General features: G+C 37.2%; 2 protein-coding genes across 6 annotated transcripts in view; both read right to left on the reverse strand.

The window, feature by feature from the left end:
• The window catches only part of WDR19 (WD repeat domain 19), a 42739-nt gene extending 39356 nt beyond the window's left edge, over positions 1-3383 (reverse strand). For both annotated transcript variants that reach the window (XM_027746788.2, XM_039384989.1), the window contains exons 1-3: positions 3365-3383; positions 1789-1880; positions 1640-1705 (exon numbers count right to left, since the gene is read on the reverse strand). In XM_027746788.2, the coding sequence (XP_027602589.1) occupies positions 1640-1705; positions 1789-1880; positions 3365-3370 (164 nt within the window). In that variant the 5' untranslated portion in view covers positions 3371-3383. The remainder of the gene's footprint in view (positions 1-1639; positions 1706-1788; positions 1881-3364) is intronic.
• A 267-nt stretch (positions 3384-3650) lies between these two features.
• The window catches only part of KLHL5 (kelch like family member 5), a 61101-nt gene continuing 46923 nt past the window's right edge, over positions 3651-17828 (reverse strand). For all 4 annotated transcript variants that reach the window (XM_027746795.2, XM_027746794.2, XM_027746791.2 and 1 more), the window contains 6 exons: positions 14574-14760; positions 13467-13691; positions 13008-13170; positions 9624-9836; positions 7229-7400; positions 3651-5171 (listed from right to left, as the gene is read on the reverse strand). In XM_027746795.2, the coding sequence (XP_027602596.1) occupies positions 5115-5171; positions 7229-7400; positions 9624-9836; positions 13008-13170; positions 13467-13691; positions 14574-14760 (1017 nt within the window). In that variant the 3' untranslated portion in view covers positions 3651-5114. The remainder of the gene's footprint in view (positions 5172-7228; positions 7401-9623; positions 9837-13007; positions 13171-13466; positions 13692-14573; positions 14761-17828) is intronic.

Raw genomic sequence — 17828 nt, forward strand, 5'->3', positions numbered from 1 at the left:
AGCAAAGAGAATTTATTCTTCAATCACAGCAAAAGGTTGGAAACAATAATTCAAAAGAACTACCTAACACAGGTAGAAGATTTCCTGGCAGGCCTCAAAAAGTCAACACTATCCAATCTACTATAAGCAGATGTTAATTATTTCAAAAAGCCTTTAGGAGATGTGGTTATTATACAAGATTCTTCTACTCTTTCCCTCGCCATGAGAACATAACACTATTATAAAAGTGGTTTTGATGTTATGTTTCCCTCAAGGAAAGGCTCACATCTGTCCATCGATAACGTGGTGCTATCAGTGTCCATCAGTAAGGCAGACGCACCTTCACACCACCCTCGCCAACCCACACGACAGCAGAGGATTCCCAGTCCAACATAAACTCTTCCCAGAGTTCACCTCTGATTCCACACAGCTTTCCTCACTTTTGGCAGTCTTCTGGAGCGAATGAGCACTTATCATACATGGTGCAAAATACAGCACAGAATAGGCTGGGCTATCGATATTACCAAGCAAAAGAGACTGACATAGTCCACATTATGAATGGCTCCTGACCCAAACAGCAAGATGTGAGTTACAAGTGAGTCTGGTGAAGACAATGAGAATTGCATCTCTTGGTTTGGTGCAACGTGTCAACCACCGTGAACTGCAAAAACTGGATTTCTAGACTTCTCGGGGAGCTAAGTGAATCTAGCTCATACCTACCAATGACACAGGGATATGCAAGTGGAGTTCTGAAAACTGAAGTTAGACTCTAGACTACAGGCTTCAGATTAAAAGCTGTAGTGGGAGTTTCACCTGGACTAAGGGCTCTACCTTAATCAAAATTAATCAGGTTGTTAGAAATAAAAGTAGGCGAAATACTAAGAAGAAATGAGCAGTACACAAATGAAAACTATTGCTACATCAGGTACTAATGGAGCCCAATACAAGTATCTTTATTGAGCAAAATGGTACGATGACCCAATGTCACACTGTTTTCACCCAGGGAGGTTTCCTCTGGGTCACATCTTGCCTGTTTCTATGGTCTGATTGCCTTTTAAGAACTCAGATGCATCTTCCAAAGTACACAATTTTCTAAATTTCATTTGAAAAAAATCCAGTTTCTACACTCCTACACCACTTGCTGACATGAACCAAAGTATGACAAGCAGGAAAAAAAGGAGACTCACTTCAGGAGTATCCTCTCCATCTAAAGCAAAAATGCCAATGCATACATTACAGCAGTGATATAAACAGAAACACTAAACCAAAAGGGCATCTTTCCTCAGTAAAGCTACGATAACAAATTGTTAGAAAATTGAAAATAGCAAGAATGCAGTTGCAGTCAGTGTGATGAGGATATATTGTAGACAACCTCATTATGATCCTTCCTAATATAATGACACAGATTGAGTTTATTACTAATAAGGACTCCTTTGGGTAGGAGAATACATTTTTTTACTATTCTTGATAGCTTACTATGACTTCAGCTTTTACTGCCTCAGATTCCATACATGCTCAGTTTGTCTTCTTTTCCAGGTATGTTCACCCAAAATATATCTCTTCCTAAAAAGTTCTCACATTGTCCTGGTACCTCACCAGAAGATAAGCATTTTTAAAGAAAAAAACAAAAAACCTAATTTAAACCCATCTCAGTACCTACCCTGGTAGGCTGATTTCATTTCTCTTCTGACCATGACGATCAAAAATTTTCACAGCACGATCACCTCTACAAAAGATTAATATACAGAATAAATCCCTTCTTGATCGCTAATTTCTATGGACAAACACAATAAATACTTGCAATCTTACCCTGTTACAGCAAGGAAATTTCCTAAAGTTTTCTGCCAAGCAAACTGCACAGAGGAACCAGACCAAGCTTTTTCATACAGACTGAATACTTGCTGGGGGAAAAAAAAACATATATGGGAAATTATACATCTTAAAATCATAAGCATGTAACAGTACTACAATTTTCTAACATGTTAGAAACTGAGTACTGTGGAGGTAAAAAAACCTCAAACCAATCCAAACACAACTTCTGCATGATTCTAATGCACCAAAGTAACAACATTCCACATAATAAATCTTTTGGTTTGAGTGGAAAAAATTGAAATTTCTGATAATAGATGTCTGCATTAAGAACTCTATCACAACTAATATTTTTTCTCTTAGTTACAGGAATTAAAAAATTGCATGAGACTCTCCCGTTCCATTTCAAAGACCGGAAAGGTAGCAGTTTTCCAAATTTCATGGAGAAGTCTGGGACCAGACAGCATCCTTAGTTTGTAAAACACAGAAGGATCAACATTTAATCTTTTAAAGACAGATAACCATTTTGTTACTCTGAACTGTTGGGTCTGAAAAGCAAAGACCTTAAAGCAACCTACTGTAAAAAAAGATTCTGACTTTCAACTGAGAAAGTTTCTGAACTTCCTTTTCCTTTCACAATACCTGTACAGATTTTTCTGTAAACTGGGTGTAAGATAAAGCCCACAACTTTGTTTCACAGCTTGTTATCCTGACTTATACCTCTCCCACATGATCAGATAAACACAAACATGCGGTGTCCACCCGGTGTCCAAATGTTTGCAAGGCTTGCTCAAGCCTTTGCAAAAGTTTTCTTCCCTTCTTTTGGATGAATGTAAATGGGGCATTCTTCACACTGAATTTGCATTTTACTCACAAGTAGCGCAAGAATACAACCACCACATGCCACAAGCACAAATGACATCGGACAGTTATGTCTGATTTGGAAAAAAATTTGTAAGAGTCCAGAGGAGGGCCACCAAGGTGACTGGAAGGATGGAGCCCCTCTCTTGGGAAGAAACGCTGAGAGAATTGGGACTATTCAGCCCGCAGAAGGCTGTGGGGTGACCCAATTGTGGCCTTCCAGTACCTGAGGGGAGCCTACAAGAAAGATGGACAGATACTGTTTACAAGGGCATGTAGTGACAGGACAAGGGGGAATGGTTTCAAACTGAAGGAGTTTTAGATCAGATATTAGGAGGAAGTTGTTTGCTGTGAGCGTGGTGAGGCACTGGAATGGGCTGCCCAGGGAGGTTGTGGATGCCCTTTCCATACAAGTGTCCAAGATCAGGTTGGACGGGGCTTGGAGAAACGTGGTCTAGCAGGAGATGTTCCTGCCTATGGCAGGGTGGTTGGAACTAGATGAGCTCTCTTCCAACCTAAGCCATTCCACGAGAAAGAAAACAAATACGGGAGTGCAGGCAAGCACGTCAGGCCCCCCATTTGCTGGCGGCAGGCGTTTCTCGCCGCACCTCCCTCCCCTCCTACCCCCTCCCCTCCAGCCCCCCGATCGGACCCCCCGACCGCCGCCCGCCCCGCGGCTCCCCGGCCCCCCGGTACGGCGGCCGGACAGACCCACCTTCATCGCGGCCCCGAGCCCGGCCCAGCGCCGGCACCGCGCATGCGCCGCCCGCCCACGGCGCCGCGGTCGCCCTGGAGACAGAGAGGGCGGAGCGGGCGAGGGGGCGGCAGAGCCCAGCCCGGCCCGGCCCGGCCCGGCCCGGCCCGGCCCGGCCCGGCCCCCTGAGGCCGCGGCCGTCGGGACCGCGTGTGGGCAGTACTGAGGGGAAAGTGGGTGTTTCCAGAGCGCGGGCACACAGAGCGGGCTCTAATCTAGGGAATAAACACACACACCCAGCAACAAAGCCTCTTGAGATCAGCTGTATTCCAACTGCGAAACTTCCATCGCAATGTCTCACTCATTTCTTTTAAAACAATAAATAGTTCGTCGAGAGCGTTAAAATACACGTTTAAAATTACAAATGTACAAAGGACTTCGGGTATCGGACACTTCAAATTTAAAAAAAACCAACAACAACAACCAAAAACCCCGTTCAATGAGTTCACATCTTCCCGTTTTTCACACGCGGTGCTGTTTGGGAAACATAAGAGACAAGGCACGGAAAAGCAAATACATAAAGGCTTCTCCCGAGAACATTTAGACCATTCAAAGCAATTTGGTGTAACAGCATAGGGCTCGAGAAAGGCAAATTGCAAAGTATCTGAAAAGAATAGGTAATTGTTAAATACAGTAACTAATTTGATACAGTCCTTCGAGGCACACACATGCTTCTGTAAGATGCTGAACACGCTTAAGTGGTGGCAGCTAAGCATCTTGCAGGATCAGGCCCTTTAAATTTTTAAATAACCTTACAGGAAAGACAGACAATTTCTTCATTTTATAAAATTATACATTTCAAAGTAGTGCAAAGCCTCATGTAAAAATGTATTTAGTCTAGATGTAATGGAATGCTTCAAAAATTCCAAAGTGCAAATATTAAACTTAAATTGGTTAGCTGTTAATCACACTTTAGAATTCTTCCAATAACTCACACAAATAGCAAAGTAAATATAAGAATCAAAGTAGAGAAAAAGGTATGATGTTCTGCATCTTGCATAAAAACTTTGAAAATCCAAAAAGTACACTAGATGTCAAAAATATCTGTCAAAAATTATTAAATAGCAGGTTTCTGTTAGCATAATAAGACAACATTTAAAATAAGGCTTTGGTTAAATAAAAAGTTTGCTAAACTAGGAATGATGATGAAAAGTGCAAAAGATTCACCAAATACACAACTTCATTTCCAAGGCAGGCATTATGCCTGCCATTTACAATAGTTTGCATTGGTTTGTCAGCCTGTGTTGCAATCGCTCAGATACCTATAGCCAAATGTATTTATTATAGGCAAATTAAATATACGAGGTCCAATCCTATATTTTCACCCAGATATAGACCCAAATATATCAAAGTATATCCATTTATACTCTGCTTGTTTAGGGAAATCAAGGTCCTGGATCTGTAACATTTGATTATTATGGTGAGTTCACTCATTTTCTTAGCGCTTCCTAAACACACAGGTCCTCTGCTGACAACCGGCAGGTTGCAGCTGATTTTCTTATAAATAGAATTCTTGTAACATATGAGTAACAAAGATAATTTTTTTAAAAGTGCTTAATATTGGTCCATAAGAACAACACGTTCCCATCAGCTTCAGACTGTGCTGCAGTAGGTATCCTGCAGCTGGTGTTGGTGCACTGGTAGTTTGCTTGAGGAAAAAGGAATTGTCTGAGTCTATGCAGGAGAATGTCACCTTCATGGAGATAATAATTTACAGTTTTACAGTCACAACACATGCTCCAGCTCTTCCTAAACACAGTGGTGCAACCTGTAAATAATAAAACAAAGCAACCATCCATGAGATAAATGCAGTCAGCTTTAAGTAATTTTCTTCCCCTAATTGTACAGCTGCAGTAGAGTGATAATATCACCCATGCTCTGTTAATGTGACTTACAAATTGGTCCAAACTTGGATACAAACTCACAGAAAAGGTAAAGATATTTTATATAATAGAGTGAAGCACTCTGAAAGCAATACCAAGTCCCAAGAACATCAAGCAATTCTTATTGATAATTTAAATTATTCAGTATCACAGGAAAAAGAAACCTTTGACATAGTACAAACTGGACACCTGAGCTAGACAGTCTGACAACTGAGTAATGGTTGGCAAAATGATGAATTTGTCACATACAGAAAATGCCAAAAATGATAGGGGCAACCTCTCCCTTTCACTTGAATATTTGACAAAATCCTGTTAAGAGTTCTTGAAATCAGAATAATTTCCCAGACTTTATTCTCTAATTGTAAACAGAAGTTGCTTCTGGCAAGATCCTTTTCTGCTGAGATTCTGCTGGACTTGAACAGAGGACTCACTTTGGTTTCCCGTTTTAATCTTCATCGTATTGGAGTGTGTGCGAATAGCACACCAAGCAGTACAGAGATCATCCTGAAGACAAAAAAGGCTGTTTATGCCAACTCCCCTATTTATTTTTTTCCTAGGAACAAAAGACTTATCCTAGGCTGTCTGTAGCTCTGGCAAACTTCATCTGAGAAAATTCCACAACCCTCTTCTGAAGTGTGTGTGGATTAAAGCAGTGTCAGACTGCTGACATAACAAGACAGAAGGAAGGTACACAAACATTTCCAAAATGTTTGGAGCCTCTAGGAAGGGTTCGAAACTGTCCTATATATTGGGATCATGGTATTCAGTGAGATATAGAGGGTCAAGGCTAAGGATACACAGGTACATACAGATGGTCACCACCTAGACACCATGTGAGATTTGTTTAGGTGCAGTGGTGAGAAGCACAGTTTCTGTCCTCTGGTACATTGTTTGTTTTTTTCTTTAGCGGGACAAACAATGACAGGGTTATCGTCACCAGCACCAGTACCAGTGAAGGCCCCAAGCTCTGATGAGCCTCCTTGATGACTTGTGTTTTAAGATCTTGCAGCAGTATGAAGTGGGGGGAAATGGACAGATGAGTTTTCTGTGTTACAGAGATTTTGCTAGAAGGCAATGTAGTTCTCTTTTTGCATTAAGAATCTGCGGTTATTACAGGGACAGCATATTCAGGTGGTCAGAATTCAGCTGCCTAAATAGTGGTGTCTGATGCTATTTCAGATGACCCTGGACATTCATTCTGGTCTGCAACTGGACTCCAGGGGAGCCTTGGCCTCCCATAGATTCTGTGCTGTATCTGTCAGCCTTCTGTGGATGTAGATACCTTAGGGTATCTCAAATGGCATTAGACACCAAAGGACAGCCAGCTCAGGATGTCCTTGTGTGTGCTCTTCCAACAGAGAGGTACATTCCTGGAGCTATATAAAAGTAACCAAGCTTTGAACAGACAGTAATGGTTTCTGATCGTGAACTGAAGAATTATTTTTTTTAAAGCTGCAAAAAAGAAAAATGGGAAAAGGCTTTCTGAAGGTTGCACACACTTACATTGCATTCACATTAGGAAGGTATTATTTACGAAAAGATGACCAAAACCTTGAAGAAATCAATGAACTTGTTGAGAGACACATTAGAGCTAAAACTAATTTACATTTATCATTTATCTTCAGAATGGGAAGTCATGTAAACAGAACCCTTCGTGACAGTTTTGGGAACATGTCAATACATTTTATTAAAACTAGTTGAAACTGTCAAAGAAAATAGCTATACTCTTGCCGAAGAAAGAAGGCAGTTTATTAAAAGTTAACAACTGTCTTTTCGAGGTAAGTCATCTCAAGAGGGTACACAAAGGGAAAAAAGAGATACTCAAAACAGACTAGTAAGAAAGTGCTTTTTAGAGAAGGAGTATTTAAATTCTCCTTGTAAAAACAGGCACACTTGAAATAACAAGATTAATAGTAGTGCATGATCTGATGAGAAACTATACCTGTGTCCATTCATTTGTCTGGGGATCATAAGACTCCACTGTATTAAGGTATGTTTGACCATCATATCCTCCGACAGCATACAACTTGTCACCAAGAAGACATACTCCCACTGCATCTCTGCTAATGCTCATAGAGGCCACAGCAGTCCACATATCTGTTTTGGGATCATACCTAAAAGATAATTTGTGTTAGGCCTAAAATTGTTGCCAAAGCTCAACAGGAAAAATGTACTGGAATTGATGCTGTCAAGGTAGTAGAAAACAGGAGAGTACAGATTTGGGTGTTAATTTCAAAGGACTTCTCCCCCTCAAATTCCCTCCCTTTGAGACTTTTTCTTTAGTCATCTGGTAACACAGTACTATCTAAGTATTTACTTTGTGTTGCTTTCCATGTATAAATACAGACATGTACATACAGCTGCTCTTACTACATTTTTTCGGTCTAAACATATTGCACAAATAGTTCTGCTGTTACACTGTAGTAGAGCAAGTGCTGGCTTTAAATGATAAATACTATATGTCAAAGCACAGGCTGTTAAAATTCAGTGTAGTACTAAAGAGAGTTACTTGCCATGGAAGATTATAATTTTCAAAAATATCACCCCCAAAACCCCAAAACAGTTCAAAAAAATTCTTGGTGAGATGCAAAACCCTTAAGATAATTTACAACACTTTTAAAATCAGATGCATCAGCACAGTAAATGGCAGATGGTTTAATGAAAAACATTAAATGTGGTTCTAGAACAGTACCAACAGTCTTTACAAGTCAAACTGAGAACTACATAGGAGAGTTCATGATATGCTTAGGTCAAGGAATATATTTTAACTTGACTGAAAGAGATGTTAAGATTACAGATGCTTAAAGAAGAAGTGATCTAATCACAGAGCTCTGAAGGGCTCCAAAGAACTATACAAAGAAAATATTTATTTGGCTTAGAGGTCATCTAGATCACACTTGCTAAAAGCAAGTTTGGAGTATACTAGTCTTAATTTTATTGCATGAAGAGCATAGATATAATGAGCTCCAACAATTTTACCTGCTGTTCTCTAATCAAAGTATTACATAATCATAACATAAAAACGCTACCTGAAGCACATATGCAAATAGAAGAGGGGGATTAGTAAGCTACATCTAGAAATTACTTTTCAATTTATTTTATAATTTATAAATAATTTTATTTATCTGAGAAAAACAACTTTTATTGCAAATACAGTGGTAGACAAATATTCAGAAGCTTAGTGTGGTAATTTTTTAAAGGAACTAGTTCCATGAAGTTGATGGTCCTCTTAAAGAGCAAGGACAAAATGTATTACAAGATGATTCCTCTTTACTGAAGTCATGTGTTCTATAACTGTTTCAGAGAATACTGATGTAGAAAAATACAAGGACCTATTACTTTCTCTTGGGTTTCTAATTATCTGTATTGCTCTAAAAATCTGGTATTTGCTAAGATGTAACTTCGTATATGCAAACCTTTCTGGGGTCTTTTTAGTGCAAATTCCACATGTTAAGTGGTATGGGCCACACTATGTATTTTTGGGTCTCCTAGGACTCTGAAAGATTGAAAACTACAGCTTTCCTGGGGTGTTTTTTGTGGTGTGGTTTTTTATTTTGGTTTGGTTTGGTTTAGTTTTTGTTTGTTTGGAATTTTTTTGGTGGAGAGTGAAACATAACTCCTGGCATTAATAAATCTAGTAAAAGGACAATATGGGTGGTGAAGACTCACTGTAAGTGTTGGGAGACAACAGGAAAGAAGAAAAGTTTTACAATTTTGGGGGCGGGGCAGGGAGAGAATTAAAGCATATTTCAGAAATACCTAAAATACCAGTGAAGACTTAATGCCAGTGCATTATGAAGTATTTACCATCTTTTAAAAATTATTTTATAGATCACATGTGCTTCTGCAATTTGCGATACAGTCATTCATTAATCACTTTACATAAAGACATACCAACTTAGGAATGACTGAATTACAGGTCAGTTTCCAAGTCTCAGCAGGGGATACAAAAAGAGTAAAACCTGTCGTTAACTCCTTTGAAAGTTATTATATGAATAGATACAGATTTCTTGTGTGGAAAAAGTTCTGCTCCATTTTTAAAAGCATTCAATTCTAAGTTGTTCTCAGTTATCAATCATAATTTATGCAACAAAATTGTTAAAAAAAATCTACATGAATTGCATTAGGGAGAATTTGCTTTAAATAATCTGTCTTGGTAACAGATTGAATCATAGTATGATTACACAACATGTTTTTATATGTAGGTTTCCTCTGTTCCTAATAAAGATGACACAACTATTTTACTGGGTTTCTACTCACAGCTCTTTCCATAAATCACTCCATCAATTAACACTATTAGAATCACATAGCAGGATGCACCTTCATCAGGATATTACCTTTCCACGCAGTCTGACAGCCTGGATGTTAAGTTTGATGCTGGGGCATCATGGCCACCTATTGCATACAAGAACCCGTTCCAGGTGGTTACACCCACACCACCTCTTCTTTTTGACATCTGAGCACAGAGAGTCCATTTGTTTGTATGAGGATCAAAACATTCTACTGACTTAAGACACGAACTTCCATCTCGACCACCAACTGCATAAAGCCTAGAAAGTAAAAAAGAAAGTAAATAAATGTTGTCTGAACAAGACAGTTTCCAGTGAAATATGAAGGATTTAAAAAGTTTGTTAAAAAAGGGAAGTTTAGAAGGAGACTCTAAACTTTCAATAAACTGTTCTGTTGCAAAAACTCAGGTAAGATTTTTCTCCAGTCTTTTCCTGGGCTCTAGTTCATGAATGACAGCACTGTGTTAAGTCCCTCACACCCACTAGGTGGCTCAATTTACTCAGTCCTAACAAAAGGTTTCTAGCATTTGGTACTAATAAAGGATTTCAACTTTTTGGAAGGGCTAGAATGAAAAAAGTTGGTTTAGGAGCAATCCATCACTGATGAATCTTTAATCCAATAATCCAACTGGATAAAGAGTTTATGCACAGAGTTTATGACCAATCTAGGTATAGAAGCAGACATGCCCAGCACTGTTATTTGGAAAAGTAGAAACACAGAAGCCATTCTAAAAGGAACTAACACATCAGAAGTAAAATCCAGTAAGAGAGATCACCTGAAATAACATTAATGAAATACTTTCAGAGCCTAAGGCACATTATAGTATGGTTAAATAATCAAATAAACATTAGATACTGTATATAATGATAATGTGAACAATTTACAACAGTTACCATGAAGCACTATTCAAGATGTCCACAGTTAATACTGTTGCTTGGCTTTTTAAATATACTGACCAACAAATTTAAATACAAACATAATGTAAATATGATTTATTGAGCTAGTAGTTCTCAGTAAGAATTTTAATACTCTTAAAAAAAATTCCATGGAAGTTCCCATGTTTAATAACACAACTTGTTTAACCTAAGGAATGTACTGAAGGATACTGAAAAACTCTGTTGCAGTTCCATAAAGTTCATGAATAAGAATCAATCCTTTATGCAATGTAACATTTAAATGAAGTCTCCCACTTTACCTTCCCCCAAAACATGACAGAGTTTTGATCATTTATGCAGTGACTTCCCATTTTGGACATGGAGAAAGACATATTAATTTCTCTGTATGAAGGTTTTGAGCCAGTCATCTGAAATATATCAAGTTACAGACAGATGTTACTAGAAAGTGCTGAAATTACTGCTCCTGCAGCTGAAATACTGCATGCATTTCTAAGATTTTCAGCTGTAGGCATCTAGTGTTGTTGCCTCCATTAATAGTCTACTCAATGTTCTACAATAATGGTGGCTTTAATTCTGGTGCTTTTCACCACACCTGGAATCCTCTGCTGAATATAAAATAAATATAAACCTAACTTAGACATTTGGGACTGCAGTTCCAAGGCAGTCCAAGGCACTCTGTTTGCTGGTTGTTAAAGTTCATCCCTCCTTCCTGAGCATTTCCACTCATTCTTGGAACTTGTTCCAGATCTCACAGTACCCTTTGTAGGTGCATTTCAGCTGTACTAATTTACCAGGAGAGTAGGTTTCCAAAATAAAATTAAAAAAAAAAATAGGTGTGAAAAGCTTTTTGCTACCTGACAATATTACTTACAGCACTGAACTGGTTATAAACAGAAATTCAGCCCAGCTGCATCCAGCCCCTCTGATCTCTGAGGACCAGCTGGAATGCAAGGGGATTATCTTCTGCCAAATTTCATAGTATAATGCAACAGGCTCTTGGTACAAGAAACATCTTGCCACACTGGAGCAAGTCCAGCTGATGGTCACGAAGATGATGAGAGAGCTAGAACACATGACACAGGAGGAGAGGCTGAGAGAGCTGCCTTTGTACAGTCTTAGGAATTCTCAAGATAGCTAAGGAGGCATCTTATTGCTGTCTTCAACCACCTAATGAATGTTACACAGATGTATGTATAACATTGCATAGAAGACAGATCATTCTCAGAGGTATGCAGAGAAAGGAGGAAGAAAAAAAAGACAAGTTCAAACATGGGAAATTTCAACTGAGTATTAATTAGAAGAAAAATGTTCAGTACAATGGTGGTCAAATATCAGAACAGGTTGCCTGGAAAGGCTGTCGAATCTCCATGCTTGGAGATATTCAAAATGCGTATGACATGAGTTACCTCAATTAACTTTGAAACTAGATCCAACTTTAAGGCTGGCCCTACTTTGAGTTGGTATTGGATCAGATCACTCCAGAGGTCCCTTCCAATCAAAATTATTCTACAAGTCTGTGATTCCAACTGATTTTTATTTTCATAATAGCTTGATGAAAGTACACTTATATTTTGGGATGCTATAGAACAGTTACACTTAGCCCAAAGGAAAATAATAAAAATCATTCAAAAGTCTAGGAATCGTGGCCTACAAATAAAGACAGGAGATGGAGTTATTCAGTCCTGATGACAGAATACTCAGGGAACATGTGTCTGTAAATACAAAAGGCTGTTGCAAGTAGGAAAGAAAAGACGCATCTTCAATGTTCACTTTGGATAGTACGAACAATAATAATATAAATCAGCAAAAGGCATTTAAAACTTGACATCATGAGAATTTCAAAGATGTATTAAAGGTTAAGCAGATATCTTAGGGAAGTTACAGAAACTATACCCGCTGGAGGTTAAGAACAAGATCACTCTGGCTATGAGCATTTTAGATATAATTGATTCAGCTTTGGGGTAGTGGAGTTGATTAAGGAACTCCTTGACGTCCCTTCCAGCCATTTCCTACGGCTGCTTTATAAAACAACCTAGTTGTCTAAATATGCTTTCTATTAAGAATTAGGCATATTTTCATTAGATTTCAGATACCACTCCAGATTAGATTAATTTGCCAGAGCTTACTGTTCTGAGTTAATACAATATAACATGAGTACTCCTCCATGACTTTGCAATAGTTTTGGAATCTAAATTCCAAAATTCAGTTTAAATCGCCAAACAAAGTTAAAATGTTCAATGTAAGAGGAAATCACTGGAGTCTCAGTGAAAGAGAACAACTATTTACTCCTTTCAGTACGGAAGAGATTGTAACTATTAGCCCATAGAGATGGTACTCATAAGAGGTACCACGGGGTGCTGTGGTGCTGTGGAGAAGCTTGCTTGACCCAACACAGTATCTTTTCTGTGAATGAAGAAACTTAGCTCTTAAAGCTAACAACAGATATTAATCAAGGGATATTATTAATAGTCATTTAGGATGGTCCTGTAATTACATTAAAATAATGAGATTTTAAATTTGAAAATATTCACATACTTTCCATTTAATATTGCTACACCAACAGTGCTCCTTGGAGTTGACATACTAGCTACGAAGTTCCACTGACGAGCCTGTGGATCCCATCTTTCTACTGTATTCAGGTAGCTCCAGCCATCATGTCCTCCTACAGCATACATGGGACCTTCCAATACAGCTACTCCTAAAAAACAGATATGAAAAACAATCACTTCTAGATAAGGGGAATAAAGATCACAATTTCCTAGTGACAGTCCAGTGGGCACCACAAAATATTAAAAAAAAAACAAAAGAAAAAAGAAATTTCCTGTTGGTAGCCAATGCTGAATATAATCTGAAGGAAAAAAGTCACTGAATAAGCAGTTGGCATTAAAGCAAAATTTCCACCACCCTAACTTAATTTCTGAATGTTTTTTGACCAATCCTAAAACAGATAACCTTTTAAAAGTATGCATTCAGCCTTTACAGAACTGTACATACCAAGACCATGACGATGAGTGGACATAGGTGGCATTACACTCCAAGTTTTTGATCTAGGATTATAGCATTCCACAGTATTCAATGTTTTCAGTCCATCTCTGCCACCAACAACATACAATTTATCATCTAAGACTGCAACTCCAAACTGTAATCTTCGGCCATTCATGTTTGCAACTGGAGTCCACGTATTGGTACGAAGTTCATACTTTTCAATACTTGTAGCTCCTGAATGACAAGTTACATATGCAAAAAAAAGGCCTGAATTATTAGGATAGTTTTTATTTCAGCAATATGCTGATCCCACAAGACACCATGATATCCTGCACCATGTTCTTAACTCTATGTAGACAAACAGTCTTTTTTGACTTCCTCAGCAATTAACTGCATCATTATAAAGGAGGACTTTCTCAGTGCTTTTCAAGACAAAAAGCAGATTTTTTAACTGCTTTGCAGAGTCAAGCCTTTGGAAATAGAAATATTAGGAATATTAAACAAGCCCTGTGAAATGCAATTATATATTGAAATCCACTCTTTTGTAATATTGGACAAAAAGTTGAAGGTATGAAGGTAAGCATGAAGTACTGAAAGTCCAAACTTTAAAACAACAACTTTCTCTGCCATAACTTTTCTAATTTGCCAGATCTCTTCTAGCTACCATTAAACAGTATGGAAGCATCTATGAAAAAGATGATCCAAGTAGTTGTGACAAAACTATTTAACAATTGTCAAAAAGCATTTTTTTTCTCTTTTTTTTTAAAGCATGTGCAGGTCACCTATGTGCCCCTTCTGTTATTTTCTTCCTTTTCCAAATTACTGCCCACTCAAGTAAATAAAGATCAGTTTTCATTCAATTAAACACTTCACTACTCAGAAATCAGCTACTTCTTTGGTAATTTCAAATCAATCAGAACTCTCAATTCCAGAATGTTTACAGTATTATTGAAGATATATAGACCTTTTTAACCTAATGAACAGTATACACTTCAGATGTTTCATGTTCTGTACTGCAGAATCCTTGAATTTTAAAATTAAGATGTAGTAAAAACATCTATCAAACATTTCTTTTTAAAAACCAGCTCATCAACTAAACGTTATAGAAGCCAATACCTTTTGTTGCATCCATTCCTCCAACTGCAAACAACACGCCCACTGTAGATTTTCTAGGTTTGGTGCGAGGGCTTTGCAACATAGGTCGTCTCTCTGGCAACAGATGGTACTTCATTGCTTCCATAATGAGTTTTTGACATTCAATGTCATCCCTAAAGAGTGCGTTATTTTCCATATCTGCCAGAAACTGTGAAAAAGAAAGAAAATCAAACAAGCTGTATTGCTATAAACTACAAGAAGAATAAAAACAGGATTATCAAGATAATATTTTACACAAAGACATCCACTGCCCAATTTAAAATCTCTGTATTTTTAAAACGGTCATATAAAAAAGAGCAGGGTAAGAATAAACTTCTAATAAACTAAACATTCACATTTTAACCTAAGCCATTAAATAAATAAAACAATTAAAAAAAATGAAGGCCATTTGATCTTAGTCAGTGATTTAAACTTAATGGTCCAAAGGAAGGAAACAAAATCTCCTCAAGTTCCAGTGCCATGCAGGAATGTTCAAGGAAATGGAATCAGGCTCCCAGTATGTCAGTCAGTTCAACCTCATGCTTACATTCCCAAATCCACCCAATCCATGGGTCTGTAAAAGCTGCTTCAGCACAGGTTGAATTTTTAAATATATATTCTATTCCTCACTCTGACAGTGACCCAGATCACGGTGTATCAATTAACACAAGCCTTTGGTAAAAATTTTAGACCAAGGATGCAAGCGAATTTGGCAACTGTTAAATAAATTGACTTAAATAAAATTCAACTAAATAAAGACTACTAATAAAAGTTCTTAAGTTCAAAGGTTCTGGAGTGGTTTGTACTCCATGTTTGTCAGGCTGCAGGGAAAAAAAATTATTAGTATGGTTAAGTGTCATGACTCTAATTATTAGAAGTCTGGACAACTGGCATTGTTCTGAGCTGCATGATGTGGCCTCAGTAAGACAGAAAAAAACAAGTGAAGTCCCCTAATGGAACTTGGCCAGTTGTCAGAACAATGAGAAAAAAGCAGATGACTCTGAAAATCCCAAATCCAAACACTTTGTGAATATTAGACATGCAAGTCCACAAACCAGAACGAGATGCTACTGTTAGGCTGTTGACAGCCAACCAATAACAGGTACAAAACTGCTGTGACATTAGTCATCAGGAGTACTAAAGGGACTCGCTGTGAAATAGTTGTGCACAATATGGTGTGAACATCCCTGGCTTAAAGCTGCCTTAGGGCTGCGAAGTAGCAAATATGACAACCATGGTTTGGGAAGAGATACAGGTAAGTACACACTACTAAACCTGAACATCAAATCAACACAAAATATGACAGAAAACAATATTAACACACACACAGACTGAAAAACCCTTTCAAAGCCCTTCACTAGCGACTTTTAGAAAAGTGAGACTTTTGTAGCATTTCTCCACTTGGTTAATGTTCTCACTAATAAAAATAGCTGATGAAAAGTCTTCCCATTGCACATAGTTTAAAAATATACATAAAAAAGAAATCAATTCATTACTATCATCCTAAATCAGACATTGTCACATCACAGCTGCATGCACGAAAACTAATGTTTGTACACAACATGACCAATTCAGACCTCTAATATATTTTTATGATAGACAAGCTGTGTTTAATATTTAAAGCAACACTATGTGGGAATGTGAGTTTTGCAATAACAAGATGCAACCTACATTTTCTACAGCTTCTAACCCCCTCAACCTATAAAGAACTTCTCACAGCATAGAGTCTCAATCTCTGAAAGCAACCTTATCTCATTTAAAAAGAAATGCAATCTAACCTGCAGACTCTTGAAACTGAAACTACTATAAATATTCTTCACTCAAAGAACTTGGAATGGGCTTACTGAAATGAAAGCAATTTTTTTCCAAGTTTTATTATCTACATAGCTCCGTCTAGTAAAAGCATTTCTAACAGCATTTATAAATGACATGTTAGCATGAAATCATAGTAACTGTAAACCTGATAAGGAGAAAGGTAATGCAGACACTTAAGTAATAAGAATTTCTGTCTAAAAGAAATCTGAGCCATCTTGTAATTCAGAAATTCCTAAATCATCTTTTTCATTATTTATCAGAGATTATATTTGTCATCTTACAGCTTGTGAAGCTGGCAAATATTCATCTTTAACAAAAAGTGACTTACAAATATTTAGGACCAGACAGATGACAGAATGCTGTCTTCAAAGAGATACACAAAACCAAACAATAGAACAATTCATTATAATTTTTTGCTTCCAGTGCTACAGTTTCACAGTATTTCCTGAAGCTTTTTTTTAAAGTGTATGAATCCAATATTCTTCTCATCTCTGCCTGCAACATTATGGATTTCGGCAAGTTGCTCAATTTTCTAATTTAATTTCTTTCAAATATCTTTAACTCATCAACCATAAAACTAAAAAGCTTTTCAATGTTATATTTGCTGTCAGATCACGTGTCATGTGATCATGAAGAAAAAAATGATTCTGAAAACATTAAGACTGTTTTGGGCACTTCAAATCGATTTACTCCATGCACTAACTGTTTCCATATTAAAATCACAGCTTTAACACTTTAATTTGTTAAAGAAAGTAATAAATAAAAAGGTAACAGAAAAACCTTGTTTTAGAAATGTAAGTATATATTTGGAGATGAGATGAAAAATTGAACATAAAATAACAAGTGAAATACTGCTTTTGTGTTTCATCTTGCTATTTTCCTAATCATTTACTAAGTGGACATAATTTGATTTCAGTACATATTTCTGGGATAAATTCTGTACTTTCAGTTTCTAAAGATGTTTCAATTACAGTCAATTACGTAAAAGGAATACAGCAGAGGTTACTTAGTTATCAAATAATTAAATGTTCAACAAAAGAATTATTTCTTCCCAGTCAACTGGCTTACACTGTATTATGTTTACAGAAAAAGTGAATTACAAAGTCAAGCCCAAAACTGAGAAAATCCTACTATTGAATATCTATTAATCAGTATAGAAATAAATACTAAAATGCTTGGTAGCGAATCTTACTATCCAGCAAGATGACATCAGATTAGAGGTAATACACAGAATGTTGCAGATGTGATTTATCACTATGAATTAATTGAACTACAGTTTTGTTAATGAACTTTACTTATTATTTGGGTTCCATAAAAATCCTATTTTTTTCATTTAATACAGCAAATTCTCACTAAACAGACTGAAGACCATAAAGTAAAATCCTTTGACTGTATAGTAAGTGTTAAATATTACTAAAGAAG

The sequence above is a fragment of the Pipra filicauda genome, unplaced genomic scaffold, assembly GCF_003945595.2.
Source record: "Pipra filicauda isolate LSUMZ 115617 unplaced genomic scaffold, ASM394559v2 scaffold38_size3968069_pilon, whole genome shotgun sequence".
In the NCBI taxonomy this organism is placed as follows: Eukaryota; Metazoa; Chordata; class Aves; order Passeriformes; family Pipridae; genus Pipra; species Pipra filicauda.